Here is a 14,498-nt window from a genome sequence, read left to right on the forward strand (position 1 = left end):
TGTACTTGGTTTTCCTCCCTTTTCCTGTTTCTCCTGTATTTCTTCTTATCAAGTCAACTCTTAAGATCTGCTGCTGTTATGGCCTTAGTATAGGAAAGAGTAGACTAACAATGAATTTCTCAGGTGGGCTCTCTAGGTTCCTAAACCCATGGATCTTGGTGGCATGCACTCTAGGAAAGGGTCTCTGAGCTCTTTCATTTTTCCTTCCTTTTTTTTGTCCACCCTGTGGCATATGGAGCTCCCGAGCCAGGGATCAGATCTGAGCTGCAGCGAACTAAGCTGCAGTTGCCGCAACACCAGATCCTTAACCCTGTGCTGGGCTGGGGCTCGAACCCATGTCCCAGTGCTCACAGGACGCTGCCAATCCCATTGTGCCACAATGGGGTATCCTCTCCTTCCTTTTCGATGGAAGTCTTGTCATAGGTGATATACAGCTATGCTAAGTAATCATGTTTCCCTTTGCCAGTTATAGTCACCTGGGGAGCCTTTTCAAAATAGATGTCTAACATTTGCCTGTGTCCTATTCCTTAAAGATCATCACTTCCAGAGCACGTCAAGAATCACCGGTATTCATGTTTATATAGTAACTTGCCATTTCAGAAGGTAGAGCATGGTTGATGGGGACTGTTGCAGTGTATATCAGTATCAACTCAAGAATTTGTCCCGATTCTGCAGAATGAAATTATTGCTTTTCAAGCCTTCATCCTTTGACTGACTACATCTCTTGCCTGCCCTGAAGTTATACCTACCTATCAGATCCCTGGGCCCACAAAGATTCCATTAAGGCCCTCTTCATATCTTATTTTTATAATTATACTGGATGTTCTTCCTTGGTCAGCAATGCTGTCTTTTTTTTTTTTTTTTTTTTTTTTTTTGCTTTTGAGGGCTGCACCCTCGGCATATGGAGGTTCCCAGGCCAGGGATCTAATCGGAGCTGTAGCTGCCGGCCTACACCACAGCCATAGCAACACCAGATCTGAGCCTCATCCGTGAGCTACCCCACAGCTCATGGCAATGCTGGATCCTTAACTCACTTAGTGAGGCCGGGGATCGAACCCAAAACCTCATGGTTCCTAGTCGGATTTGTTTCCACTGTGCCACAATGAGAACTCCCATCAATGCTGTCTTTAAATATTAAATTGATCTTTATTTTTTTTGACAAGTAGTTTGTTCTTTAGGGAACTACCCCCACTCCCCCTTAAATAAGGCCAGTTTTGCAGTAAATTCAAAGATAGGGTGACCACTGAGCTAAATCTAAGAGGGAGACTCTTGTTTATTGCTCTGTGGAAAAGGTCATCTCCCAAAACTTATGGATAATTTATGCTAATCTGGGTCAAATTTCTAGTTAAAGTTTTATCCTTTAACGTCTTAGCAGTGTGTGAGACTCTATTATTTTTTATGAAAAGCATGTTAATGTGTTGAAAGTGTATGGATCTAGAGACTGAATTGCTGAACTAGGAATTAACCTGCCACTACCACCAGCAACTCCATCTTTCCCACTACCTCTTCTTATGCATGTTTATGGGTTGATTGCTGCCTTTTTAGGTTTCTCTTTAGGACAGCAGCAGTGGGTATGCGGAGGCCATGTCCTGACTGATGTGCCTGCCTTTCTGTTTCTAGGTGGGCCATGCACAGATACAGCTCATGTCTCGTTAATCACACCAACCAAAAGATCCTGTGGTACAGGTACGTACATCATTCTTATCTGGATTCATTCTTACCTGAATTATTCACAGGCATTAGCGACTGGTTTTAATGTGGTGTCCTTGCCAGGGTACTCTCTAATTTCTTCCATCATTTGTGAGGTGATGGATTATGTGCTTAGTATTGGGAGTAGAGTGTGAGCAGAGGTCACAGTGGTGCTTTTGAAGGTCAGATTGACTGAGTTAAAGCTGGCAGCAGGAAGCAAAAGGTGGACATCAAAATTTACCTACTTCCAAAGTCTGAAGAATATTAAGATCTGAACCACACAGAAGATGCAAATCATTGCCCAGTTTCTAGTGTGTGGCTAATTTGTCTAAGTCTTAGACCTACTAGAAAACATTATTTAATTAATGGTGGCTGGAGGGCAAAAGAAATTGTGGTATAGATAATCATGTTAACCAGTTAGTATCCTAACAGTTTTAGAAAATTATTTTCTTTCTTTTCTCTTAAGGCCATGGGGCTATACTGAAGTAATTCTTTTCGGATATGTGGAGGTCCCCCCCCCCAATCTTTGTGCATTTGTGACATTTTTATTAAGCATGAAGTCATGAATCTTGTAGCTCTCTAAAGAGCCCTCATAATGCCCATTACTCCCTTACCCTGTAACTTATTTCAACAGTATTTGCCTTTTAAAATAGTGCTGCCTGCTATTTTAAAGTATCTTAATGATATTTGAAAGAGTCAAAATAATTACATTGTTTTGCTAAAGGTCACAGTCAAAGTTTTTTTTCATAACTAAAAAAGTCCCTTTAACTCCCGAGCAGAAATAGCACAGATGGTCTCTGTGTACATACTTACGCGGAAACCTCAGCCCCTTTATTTCTTTTCTTTTCTTTTTTTTCTTTTTTTTTTTTTTTGTCTTTTTGCTATTTCTTTGGGCCGCTCCCGAGGCATATGGAGGTTCCCAGGCTAGGGGTCGAATCAGAGCTATAGCCACCAGCCTACGCCAGAGCCACAGCAACTTGGGATCCGAGCCGCGTCTGCAACCTACACCACAGCTCACGGCAACACTGGATCGTTAACCCACTGAGCAAGGGCAGGGACCGAACCCTCAATCTCATGGTTCCTAGTCAGATTCGTTAACCACTGCGCCACGACGGAAACTCCAACCTCAGCCCCTTTAAATGGTCGTAGTTTTGATATTAACCTCAAACAGGCCTGTCCCTGTGCAGCTTCAGAGTAACAGCCAGGTGTTGAACTCTGAGGACCATAATTTTATTTTTCTGTTCCAAATGACTGGGTTTGAGGCTGGAATATGTGAGATAGTCCTGGTATGCCCTCGGCCCTCCTGTGCCCAGTACCCAAGCTCCCCTGGGTAGTTCCTGATTGAGATAGAAGGGAGCTGTGCCTGGAGTGAGACAGACTGTCCTGCTTAGCCAGTGGGAAGTCCGAGAGCCATATTCCCACCTGTTCCAGTCTGATGTCGGAAAACACTCAGAGCCCTTTGATTTCAGGTCCTTTGCCTCACTCATACAGTGTACTTTGGTCTTTTCTTTTTCCTTCCAGTCTTGGCCCTCAGGAAGGGGTTTACCTTAGCATTACGACATGTTCAGGTAGCAGTCAAGGGGTGAGCCTTGAACACAGTGGCCATCCTGAGAGATCTAGGAAAGGGCCTCGCGCACTCAGCTTAGACACTGAAGCTAGTTGGGTATCATGTACTTGTGTCCTTCATCTTGGCAGATCTGTTTCACCCTTTCTGCCCCCATGCATTCTTTGTTTCTAAAAAGAATAATAGCACTTACTGCATGATTACTGCATGACCAGGCACCATTCATTGTACTTTTTACATAATGCACATTTAATCTTAAGCACAATTCTGCAAGATGGTTATTCCTCTTTTACAGATAACAAAGCAAACTACTCAGAAGGTTAAATATATTTCCTAGGGGTAATATTGCTAGTAAGTAATAGAGTTAGGACTTGAACACAGATCCCTCAGATTCTAAAGCCTCCCTTGTTTTTCCACTACATCATGTTACTGCTTATCACATTTTACCGTAATTATTTATACTCCTAATCAGACAGTACAAAGCATATCGCTGAATAAAATGTGGAGAAAGAGAAACAGATTTGGAGAGCCATCTCCCTACCTACTCCAGCCTGTTTTAAAATAAGATTTTTTAGAATAGGATTTTAAAATAGGATTCTAGAAACAGATCTTGTTTCAGATCCTATCCTTCCCACTTACAAAATATGGTAAGTTAACATCTCAAAATTTGTTCTTAATCTGTAAAATGAGGTGATAAATCTCATAGGTGGATGTGAGAAATGATACACATAAAGCTCACATAATCTGCAGTAATGCTAGCTGCTATTATGCTGTAGTCCTGTCATTAAAGATTATCTCTGTACAGCGGCCAATCATTAAAAGTGTTGATGACGCATCAGTAGTTATTTTAGGCAAAAAGGAATAGATTAGAAGTACCAGAATGCATTGCCATACCTAGTGTCATTAACTGATTTTATGCTGATCACATTCTTTGTTGCATGGCAATATTACAATAGGCACCGAAGGTAATATTTTTAGGTCTCCATGAGTGAAATTATAACTGAGGCATTGAGCTCCCAGTTGCACATTTTCAGGCCTTCTTCTAGGTAAATACATCCCTCTTAACTAGAAGAAGATTGAGAATTTCTGGCTTGGAAGGAAGTTAATGCTATGTGCAAGTCATCTCCCAAAAAGCCTAAAGGAAAGTTGAGATTTCTCACTGTGGACAGTAAAGGCCATCAAGTTCAGCTTGCTGTACTTCTCAAGTAGCCGGTCTGTGCCCCCTCAGGCTCCTTAAGCTATCTTGCCATCTTAGCCTTAAATAATGGCCCTGATTCTAGAGGACAGAGCTTCCAGATTTTCAGAGGTAAATTGAATGATTTACTTTAAGAACCATAGGCTGTCTTTGTCTCCATCTTTCTGTCTGTCCTGGAACCAGCAGGTTGCCCATTTTCAGGATTCTGAGCATTTTTCTTGTGAATCATCTACACTCATTAGTGTTACATCCCTGGAGTGATCCTGTATTCGTTTTGTTTTGTCTTTTTAGGGCTGCACCTGTGAAATATGAAAGTTGCCAGGCTAGAGGTCTAGTTGGGGCTGTACCTGCCAGCCCATGCCATAGCCACAGCAATGCCAGATCTGAGCTGCGTCTGCAACCTACACTGCAGCTCATGGCATGGCTGGATCCTTAACCCCACTGAGTGAGGCCAGGAATTGAACCTGCAACCTCATGGTTCCTAGTTGGATTCATTTCTGCTGCGCCACAACGGGAACTCCTGATCCTGTATTCTTGATGTCTAGATTCTTCAAGAATAGGACTCATGCCTGTAACACATGCTCTGGTGCTTCTACCACAAGGGACACAGTAAAAGTAGCTCTCCCAGAGATCTCCCAGAGCACAGGGCTTCAGGCATAGGTGATCCGTAAATAATTACCTTGCAGTAGTATCATTTCTTACGAGCCATAGAGTAAAGTCCTCCGAGTTAGATCTTACTGATCCCCTGCCAGCCAGTCTATTATACAAGTTGGACCTAACGCAGCCTCTAGCTTAATAGTAATATGTGTTAGGAAAAGGACACTTAGGCTAGAATAAAGTGCTTCTTTGAGTCAGCAGTCTCAAGAAGGGCATACAATGTACAGTCTGTGAGGTATGGAGAGAAAAATCATAAAAGCTCTTTGTCTCAGCCTTTTAAAATTTCTCTTTGCGGATTCCTTTCATAATTATGTATTAGCCCATTATGTATAGTTTAAAACCTGCAAGTACACATACAGATATATACATACTAAAGGTACATGACCAAATATCTTAGATGGGAATGTACAGTTGAAAAAGGTCAGTGACTTGGGAGTTTCTGTTGTTGGCTCAGCAGGTTAAGAACCCGACACTGTCTCTGTGAGGATGTGGGTTTGATTCCTGGCCTCGCTCAGTGGGTTGAGGATCTGGTGTTACTACAGGCTGCAGTATAGGTCGCAGGTATGGCTTGCATCCATAGTTGCCGTGGCTGCTGCCTAGGCCACAGTTGCGGTTCCAATTAGACCCCTAGCCCAGGAACTTCCATAGGCTGGCCACAGGTGCAGCTGTCAAAAGGCAAAAAAAAAAAAAAAGATTTGTGACCTCTTTAGTATGCAGTATTCTTTTTAGTACTTTGAAAATTAGATCTGGAGTTCCTGTTGTGGTGCAGTGGTTAACAAATCCAACTAGGAACCATGAGGTTGCGGGTTCGATCCCTGGCCCTGCTCAGTTCGTTAACGATCCGGCGTTGCTGTGAGCTGTGGTGTAGGTTGCAGACACGGCTCGGATCCTGCGTTGCTGTGGCTCTGGTGCAGGCCGGTGGCTCCAATTCGACCCCTAGCCTGGGAACCTCCGTATGCCGCGGGAGCGGCCCAAGAAATGGCAAAAAGACCAAAAAAAAAATTAGATCTAAAGATTAGCATTAGACCCATTATTATGAGGTTTAAGTCGTCAAGGTCTGGATGTAGCCTGAGTGGTTAGTAAGTGTTGTTTCTGTTTGTGTCTCAGGTGACTACTGTTTGATCAGAGGGTATTATAATTTGGACAGGTGGACAGCAGTGCAGAGTGTTTGGTCTGTAACCATCAAAATGTGAGAGGGGACTCTAAGAAATTGTTCTGTGATAACTGTGAGTCTGAGGAGGAGATCGTAAAAAGTAGCAGTAGTGGCAACTGAAAGTTCAGTTTGTGTTTCTGAGTTAGATGGGAAAGGCTTTTCTTTAGATGCTGCCTTCTAATCACAAAGCACTATTAGCAGTTAAACTCTGTGTAGTTTTCAGATTGAGAAAAACAGCAGCACCATGATCGTTTTGATCTTTAAGGGAGAAAAATGAAGTGAATGTGTGTGTGTGTGGCTTTTAGAGCTCTGGGATATCTACAAGTCAGCAAAGAGTTGAAAAGTCCCAGGTTGCTTTTGGTGAGAATGTGAGAGTGAAGGTATATCACACCTTCAGATTGCTAGAGAGAGCTTACCTTTCTTCAAAGAGCTCAGAATGTTTTGCACATGTTCCCTTGTTAATTCTCACAACATTCCTGCCAAGAACAAGTATACTGTGAAGGAAAGACCTTGCTTTTCTTGGCAATCAACTACGGGAAGATTCCCTTTTGTCCTTCATCTTTTCTAAGTATCAAGTTATACCTTAAGCCAGAACTTGTAATCTGAGCTGTAGTTATCTCCTTTAGACAGCTTTTTTGGGAATGTATTTGGATACCTAGGTGAACGTCTTCGTGCGGTCATATTTTCATGTTTAAAGTGCCTTGTGGTAAAGGAGGGAGGTTTGTTGCGTTTTCTTAGGATTTCTTATTTAAAGACGTTATATAACCCTTTTAAAAATAAGATTTAATTTGCAGAGAGTTACAGCAAAAGAAGTATTTTTTATTTTCTTTGTTAGAGCTTGCTGTTGGTGAACCTTTAAGTTTAAGCTGTAACAGACAGATAGAACCATACCATGTCTTAAAGTTCCTTAGAGAAAGAGTCTCCTTCCAGCAGAGTCTTTAATGGTGAGCAGTCCAAGAACCCTGACACTCCCAAGGTGGGCATTAACCAACCTTTAGTCCTAGGCCCTAAGTTCAGTTTATTAAGGTCGACTTTTTAGCATATGAAAAAAATCACTTTGTTCCTTCCCTATTTCGACATTCTTATATGGCTTTTTTGTTTTTTCATTTTATTGTCCTTTTATCTCTGACGTTCAAATAAGAAAAAAGTTATAGACAAGTTTACAGACTTGGAAATACTGTCAGCAGACTTGGGTGCCACTGTATCTGTATTCGCTTTTGCTCTTCTTCCAGCAAGTATGTTGAGTAAATGATACTCTCTCTGATAGACTTTAAAAATGATGGTTTTAAGCTGTGTGTATGTTAAAAATGTGATTATAATTTGTAGAATAGCGAGTAAAATAACCGTTTGCGGGGCCATAAGGGAGCTGTAGTATTATCTGAGATGAAAGCAGATGGGACCAGAAACTGTCCCATTAAACATCAAGGCAGGTTTTTACAGGAAGTATCAACTTTCCACTCCTTAAGAAGCATGCTAATTCATTTTAACTGTGTGTCCCTTGCCCCACCTCCCCTCCTCTTCTCTCCCTCCCCTCCCCTCCCTTCCCCTCTTCCCTCCTCTTCTCTCTCAATTCCTTTGGAAAGCACATGTTTATCTTTTTGGGTCACCTGTCTCGGCGTGATGAATAATGACGTGAACTAGAGAACCTGGTGGTGTTCATTGTTTTCTCCCCCGTCCCCAAACCTTTTCATGACTCACTTCTCTCCAGCAACTTGCTTGTGATGTTATTGTCTGTTCTTACAAGAGTAGAAACTCCCTTTTCACCTGGGAGTTAAGAGAAGACTGATGTGCTAAACACTTTCCACATCAGTGTTCAGTTGCCAGTTAAAGGGAAATATTTTCTTGTTGTTATGTTACCAAGAGGTTTATATAAGATCTTTTAAGTTGATCCAGAAGCTAAAGGGTAGTGGTGTTAAATCACAGGTGGCCCTATAAATCTTAGACATAACCTATGGTTGTGTGTTTTATCTCCTGCTAGAGTCAGTATTCATGGAAACAGATCAACCAGTGCATTTAATCCCAGAAAGTTGAGTCAGTGACTGCAGACTGCATTGGTCACTATCACACACGGTAGGTTAACTCTTCTAGGAAGGACTCCGTGAAGCTTTAAAGGAAGGTGGCTTTGGGTGTGAGTTGAACTGTGTAATTCAGTTCTTTTTCTTTTTTGGTCCTTCAGGTATAGCTTTTCCCTCAGGTCTGCAATATCAGCATTTGAGATAGAAAATTAGAAAATTGACCTACTTATGTAATATGCAGGTTCTCATCCAGGGGAATATTAGGAAAGATATAAACCTTTCATTTTTTATTAGCATTTAATGTAACCATTGAAGAAAGATCAAAACAGTAAATCTGTCATGGCAAGGAAAAAAGTATTAAAAAAATGTTTTACCTTGTGCACTCATCATCCTATGTCTTGAAGGAGATCATTTCACTTCTGAGGTGAGGGACAAAATGAATACCAAATATTTGGCAAGATTGCAAAAATTTCTTTAATCTAAAAGGTATCATCTTTGGTATGTTTTATCATAGGGAAAAAAGCCACAGGTTATTGTGGTATGCCACTGTGATTGTTTACTGACGGTGGGTTCTGGTCATTGAGCGATTAATTGGGAAGGGAGGTAATCTGCTTAACCCTTTTTCTTGTCTCCCCCCCCCCCCCATAAAAACTTTCGTCTGCTTGATTTGTTGTTTCTTAAAGAATAGAATGAGGTAGTAAGGCTCATAATGAGATGATTTGATCCTCAGTATGTAAACAATAGCAGGTGAGTTTAAAAGCATCTCACACATTGTATGGGTTTCAAAAAAGCCTAAGGAGAGCTTACTCGTTTTTATTTGTTCCCCCAAATGAGAGTTAGGCCCCATGGCCACCAGTTGCTGTGCTTGTAGTACAGCCCACCTAGACATGTGTGTGTTAATTTGCTGAAACTTGAAGTCAGAGGTTTGTTTCAGAGGCCTTGTTTGGGTTTTACTCCTGAGAAGCAGTGATTCTTCCTCTGAGAAAAGGCTGATGTGAGTGAATATCAAGCCAGGGTTCCAGTCTTATCAAGAGGAATTTTTGCATTTGAAGGATAAAAATACACTCTAGTGTAAAGAGGAAAAGGAAGGGTTATGAGGCTTATTACTACTTTGTGTATGTGTGTGCGTTGAGCTGCTTGTAGTCCATATGCTTTGTGCAAATTCAGTTTGCTCAGGTCCTTGAATGCAGTTACAACTGGCTTTTTTGCCTTTATGGTCATTTATTTTTATCACAGCTTGCACTCTTACCAAGGAGAAAAGCCCTGAACTTCCATTAATTAGCTGTTCTATTGCTCCACTGAGGCAAAATTCCTGAGCCAACACTATTTAAAAAAGATACCAAGGGAATTTAATACCCCTCTCTTCCTTTGAAACTTTCAGGTTTGGAGGGGGTTGTGCCTTTCAGGTTCTGCTCCATAGCATGTGTGTGCCTGTTAGAGGGCAACACGTTAGAAGTGTAGCTTTCCTGGAGCAGTCTTACCAGGAGCGCGACAGAACAACCACAAAGCTGCGTTATAAATCATCTGAGCCTCGCAATGATACTGCCCATTAAGGAGACTTTTTTTTTGCCCTACTCAGTTCCTGGCTGTACTAATAGAACAGCGCATCAAGCAAGGCTGTAAATAAAAGTTATTACCTAATAGGTGGGTGCCGAAGTGGAACGGACGGAGCTGAGGCATGGAGCCCTTATTACTGCTCATCAGCAATTATAAACAGGATAAAGTGTCTGGGACTTGCGCTGATGCAGCGAGGGCTAATAGAGGCTGGGAATGACACTAGGCTGTGATAGGATGATGTATGCTGATGGGTTTTTACTGCCTCATCGTGCTGCTTGCTTCCAAGACAAGTTGTATTATCCGTTTTCCTGCTTGCTCATTTATCTGGAGAGGCAGGCCCATTGCCTCCCTGCCAGCAGGTGGACTGGCATTTATTTCTCATACCTGTTTCTGCTTCTAAGGCACCCCCACCTTGTGAAGAGTTTTGGAAATATTTCATAATCATGGCCGATTAAAGCTGTGATCTTATTGTATTGCCTGCTGTCATGGTTATAGATCACACCTTCGGAAGTGGTTGCTTACATGGAATATAGGACGAGCTGAAGACCAGTCTAGTACTTCATGAAAAGACCGCTGTGACAGGGTCCTGTAGTAGTTTCTGTAGGAACATGCCAAAGAGGTGATAAGCATACATCTTGCCCCTGGGAGCTTATACCATAAAGAGACAGAATAAGTACAGAAACATAAATACAACTAATTCCAGCTTTAGAGAGCAAGAAATGTAACTAATGTTTGTTTTTAAAACAGGGAGGATAAATTATGCTAGTCATTAAGAGCAAATATGATACTAATGATTTTTTTTCTTTGAAAGAATTATCTTCCTGATGAAATGCTTAGAATTCAGTGCCTTAGAGTCAGCACGTGTGATAAAGGGGTACTGGAATGTGAAGGGAAAGTCTAGCAGTGAGGATTGTGTTTTCTTGTGAACAGCAAACTGCAAATATGACTTGGCAAAGCTTTTGAGTAGCAGATAAGCACCTGATACTTAGGAAAATTGAGATACAGCTCTTTTCAACTTTGATCACTTAACTTCACTAAATCATAGTCATTAGACCTTTGAGATAGGGGAAATCTTAGCAGAGCCTCAGAGGAGTGCTTTGAAAGGGTTTACCAGTTTGATCCAGGAGTTTATGAGCATTCTGGTAGTTAACTTATGCCTTTAAATGAATACACCTCTTTATGCAGTACCTTCAAAACTTACCTATTAGGAGTCTTCCCACTGTTAGAGACATTGTAATTTTTCTGTGGCATTATGTGATGCCTTAATTTATTTTAAGGAAGCCTGATGTATGATAATCTCAATATTACAAACCAGATAAACCAAGAATTAATGTGATAGGGAAGGCCTTCAATGTGTAAAATGTCTTGCCACTGGGTTATATGGATAGGTTTTTTTTTTCCTTTTGCATTTAATTTAATATTTGACATACCAGAGAACCGATTCATTCAGCGTGTTCTGTGGGTAATGGCCAATGGAATGGAAGAAGAAGGATAACTCAGAAAAAAATGTTTTAAAATAATAATAACAGGATTTGATGGCTGATGAGAGTAGACTGAAGAAAGCATTGCAAAGCTATAAACTTGGGGGCCAGAAGGAAGAAAGATGTGACTGATGGCTAGGAGAGAGTGGGAGGAAAACTGGTTGAAACTGTTTTCAGCTTTTGATAAGCAAAAATTTAGGTTATTATAGATAGTCCTGTAGAAAGTTATAAATGTAGACCTAGTCTGGAAATCATCTATCTAGAAGCAGTGATGGAAGGTGGCTAAGGGAATGAATACAGAAGAAGGGTTTGTACTTAGGGGGCTGGGAAAGAGAAGAGGAGCTGGTGAGTTAAGGAAGCTGAAGAAAGGTGAAAACTTCATTCAACATCATGAAAGTTGCACTGAAAAAAAGGGGCCAGGAAATGTGCGGACTAAGGACAGCTGTCGCAGAAGTTAGTGTAATGTGGTGGAAACCAAAGCCTGATGAGAGGGCCTTAAAGAGGCATTTGACAACAAGGAAATAAAGGCAGCAGACAAGTCGTTCGGAGTTAGCCATTGAAAACCAATAAATAGGGAGTTCACATTGTGCTGCAGTAGAAAGGAATCCGACTAGTATCCATGAGGACATGGGTTCAATCCCTGGCCTTGCTCAGTGGATCAAGGATCTGGCATTGCCATGAGCTGTAATGCCGGTTGCAGACATAGCTCGGATCCTGTGTTGCTGTGGCTGTGGTGTAGGCCAGCAGCTGCAGCTCCGATTTGACCCCTAGCTTGGGAACTTCCATATGCCAAGGGTGCAGCCCTAAAAAGCAAAAAGCAAAACAACCAACCAAAAAAAAACCCCACACACATACACACCAATAAATAGTGGTGACTGGAGGGAGAAACAGGGAGGTGGCTAGAATGGAGAAATACTGTGCCCTTGTTGAGATAACAAATTAAAAGTACACAGGAAAAGAAAGAAATGGAAAATGTTAGAGGAGGAGAGAAGAGATACACAAACAAGATTCTTTAGAGGCAGAAGCCCAGAAGCATTACTTCTCTCCTAGAGTTTAAGCCAAGAGATACAGATATAGATAAATAGATGTTCTCTCTTAATATATATAGACAGGTGAGACAAGATGAACTATGGAGTTCATCCTCGAAGGCCTGTCATTTTCTGAATAAATAGATAAACAGCTATCAGTAGCGGTAGAAAACTGAGGGAACTACTGTAGACTGAAGAGGGAGAAAAAAGGATTTCCAAGTAGCAGCTAATCCAAACTGTCATTAAATAGTTTATATTTATCGTGGGCCAAAGTGAGACATTCTCTGGCTCCTGCAATTTAACCCAGAAGAAAAGAGCAAGGAGAGAACAAGCGGTACTCCTTTCTTGTTTTTTAATTATATTTTCATTTTTACAAAGGTAACACCAGGCAACACATCATAACCAAAGTAGTTTGTAAGAGAAAAACAGTCTAGAGACAGCCCCACCCCTCAAACCTGACCAGCATTTGTCTCTTGACAGTCTCTATCTTAGTACTTTCATTCTTTAGGTTACCTTTATTAATTGTGGAAGAAAGAAGAAAAATACTTTTATATCCCTACTTTTTGAGATGTCAGTTAGTAGGAAATATGAAGATTTAACTCAAACTGTTCTTCATCCCAACATTTTGTATTTATATTACTTACGTTCAGTCTTTTTTTTTTTTCTTGATCCATCGATTTTCAGAACCATTTCTTAAACTATAAGTACCTATGCTCTGATTAGAGATAATTCCTCATCATACCTACTGTCAGCTACATTTGTACTTTTTATATTGTCAGAGTTATTAACTGTTTTCTTTTGGCCTGTGACTACAAGCAAATCTTCCATGTTATGTCCATAGGTTGTTTCTAAAAATTGAAAGCCAATAAATGCTATTCACATTATTGTGACTCTGTAAATGTTGTTCCCTGTCAGGAGACCAAGTTATATGCTAAGAATAGATTTCTTTTTCTATGGGTCTGCAGTCACAATGCCTGGGCCTTTAAGGAGAATGTTCCTACATCAAAGCCAGTCGGGGTTTTTTTGCTGTTGTTATATTCCATCAGTTGCTCAAAAATCATGCTACATTCCGAAGTTCCTGTTGTGGCTCAGTGGTAATGAGCCTGATTAGTATCCATGAGAATGCAGGTTCAATCCCTGGCCTCGCTCAGTGGGTTAAGGATCTGGTGTTGCCCTGAGCTGTGGTGTAGGTTGCAGATGCTTTATATGTAGATTGTAATTTTTAATTGAGTTTTTTCCCTTGGCACTTACACTTCCTTTTTTTTCTAACTTGAGTTTATGCCTTTCACTTAAGACCTTCCTCCTGGAGCCCACCCTTCTTTCTGCTCCAGTCTAGACTATATGTTCTTTAAGTTTATTATGTCACCCCAGAAATTCCCTTTACTGTTCTCTCTTCTATTCCATTATGTTTGGGACTACAACTCCCAAGTAAATTCCTAAGAGAAAGAGTGTTGGGGTTCTTACGTATCTGAAAATGTCTTTTCTGCCTCCGGCTTCATGGAAAGTTTGACTAGGATGAAAATTATTGCTCCCTTGTAGCATTCCGTGTTATTACTGAGAAGTCAGATGGCACCGATTTTCATTTTTATCAGTGTATATCTAGGATTTTTCCACCTCTGAACTCTTGGGATCAGGTTTTTATCCTTGGTGTTCAAATGTAAAGTATCCCGTGGTCGTCCTCTTTTTCCCTCATTCAAGATGCTGACTACTTGTTGGGCCCTAAGATCTGAAGACTGCATGGAACTGCAGATGGTCTTTGCTGTTCCCCAATCCAATAATGTTCCTTCTCTTTGGGGACTCATAGTACAAATGTTGGACGTGCTAGATTGGTGATCTTTTCTCTTAACCCCTTTCTTATAGTCTCCAACTCCTTTGTGTTCAGGTGCTTCTGTTGACTTTATTTTGTTCCTCTTCTTTCGACTGTGAAGATTGTTGTTCTTTTTCTCTGAAGGTTTCTTTTTCATAGTATCCTATTCTTGTTTGTGACTATTACTATTATTTAGGAATGTCTTTCGAGTATATTAGTTAGTGGTTGGACTTGTTCTCCTCTCTTTGCTGAGTTCTCTGTGATTGCTTTGAGGCCAATTTTTCTAGGAAGTCTTAGTCTTTTCCTTCCCTCTTCAGGTTCTCCTCCTCCTTTGCCTGGTGAAGCTTGGTTT

At 41.0% G+C, this 14,498-nt stretch overlaps 1 protein-coding gene across 1 annotated transcript in view; it reads left to right on the forward strand.

The window, feature by feature from the left end:
* The window catches only part of ZFAND3 (zinc finger AN1-type containing 3), a 338,241-nt gene that overhangs the window by 274,947 nt on the left and 48,796 nt on the right, over positions 1-14,498 (forward strand). Inside the window, exon 5 of the mRNA XM_047794803.1 lies at positions 1,621-1,686. Coding sequence (XP_047650759.1) covers positions 1,621-1,686 — 66 coding nt within the window. The remainder of the gene's footprint in view (positions 1-1,620; positions 1,687-14,498) is intronic.

The sequence above is a fragment of the Phacochoerus africanus genome, chromosome 9, assembly GCF_016906955.1.
Source record: "Phacochoerus africanus isolate WHEZ1 chromosome 9, ROS_Pafr_v1, whole genome shotgun sequence".
Taxonomy (NCBI): Eukaryota; Metazoa; Chordata; class Mammalia; order Artiodactyla; family Suidae; genus Phacochoerus; species Phacochoerus africanus.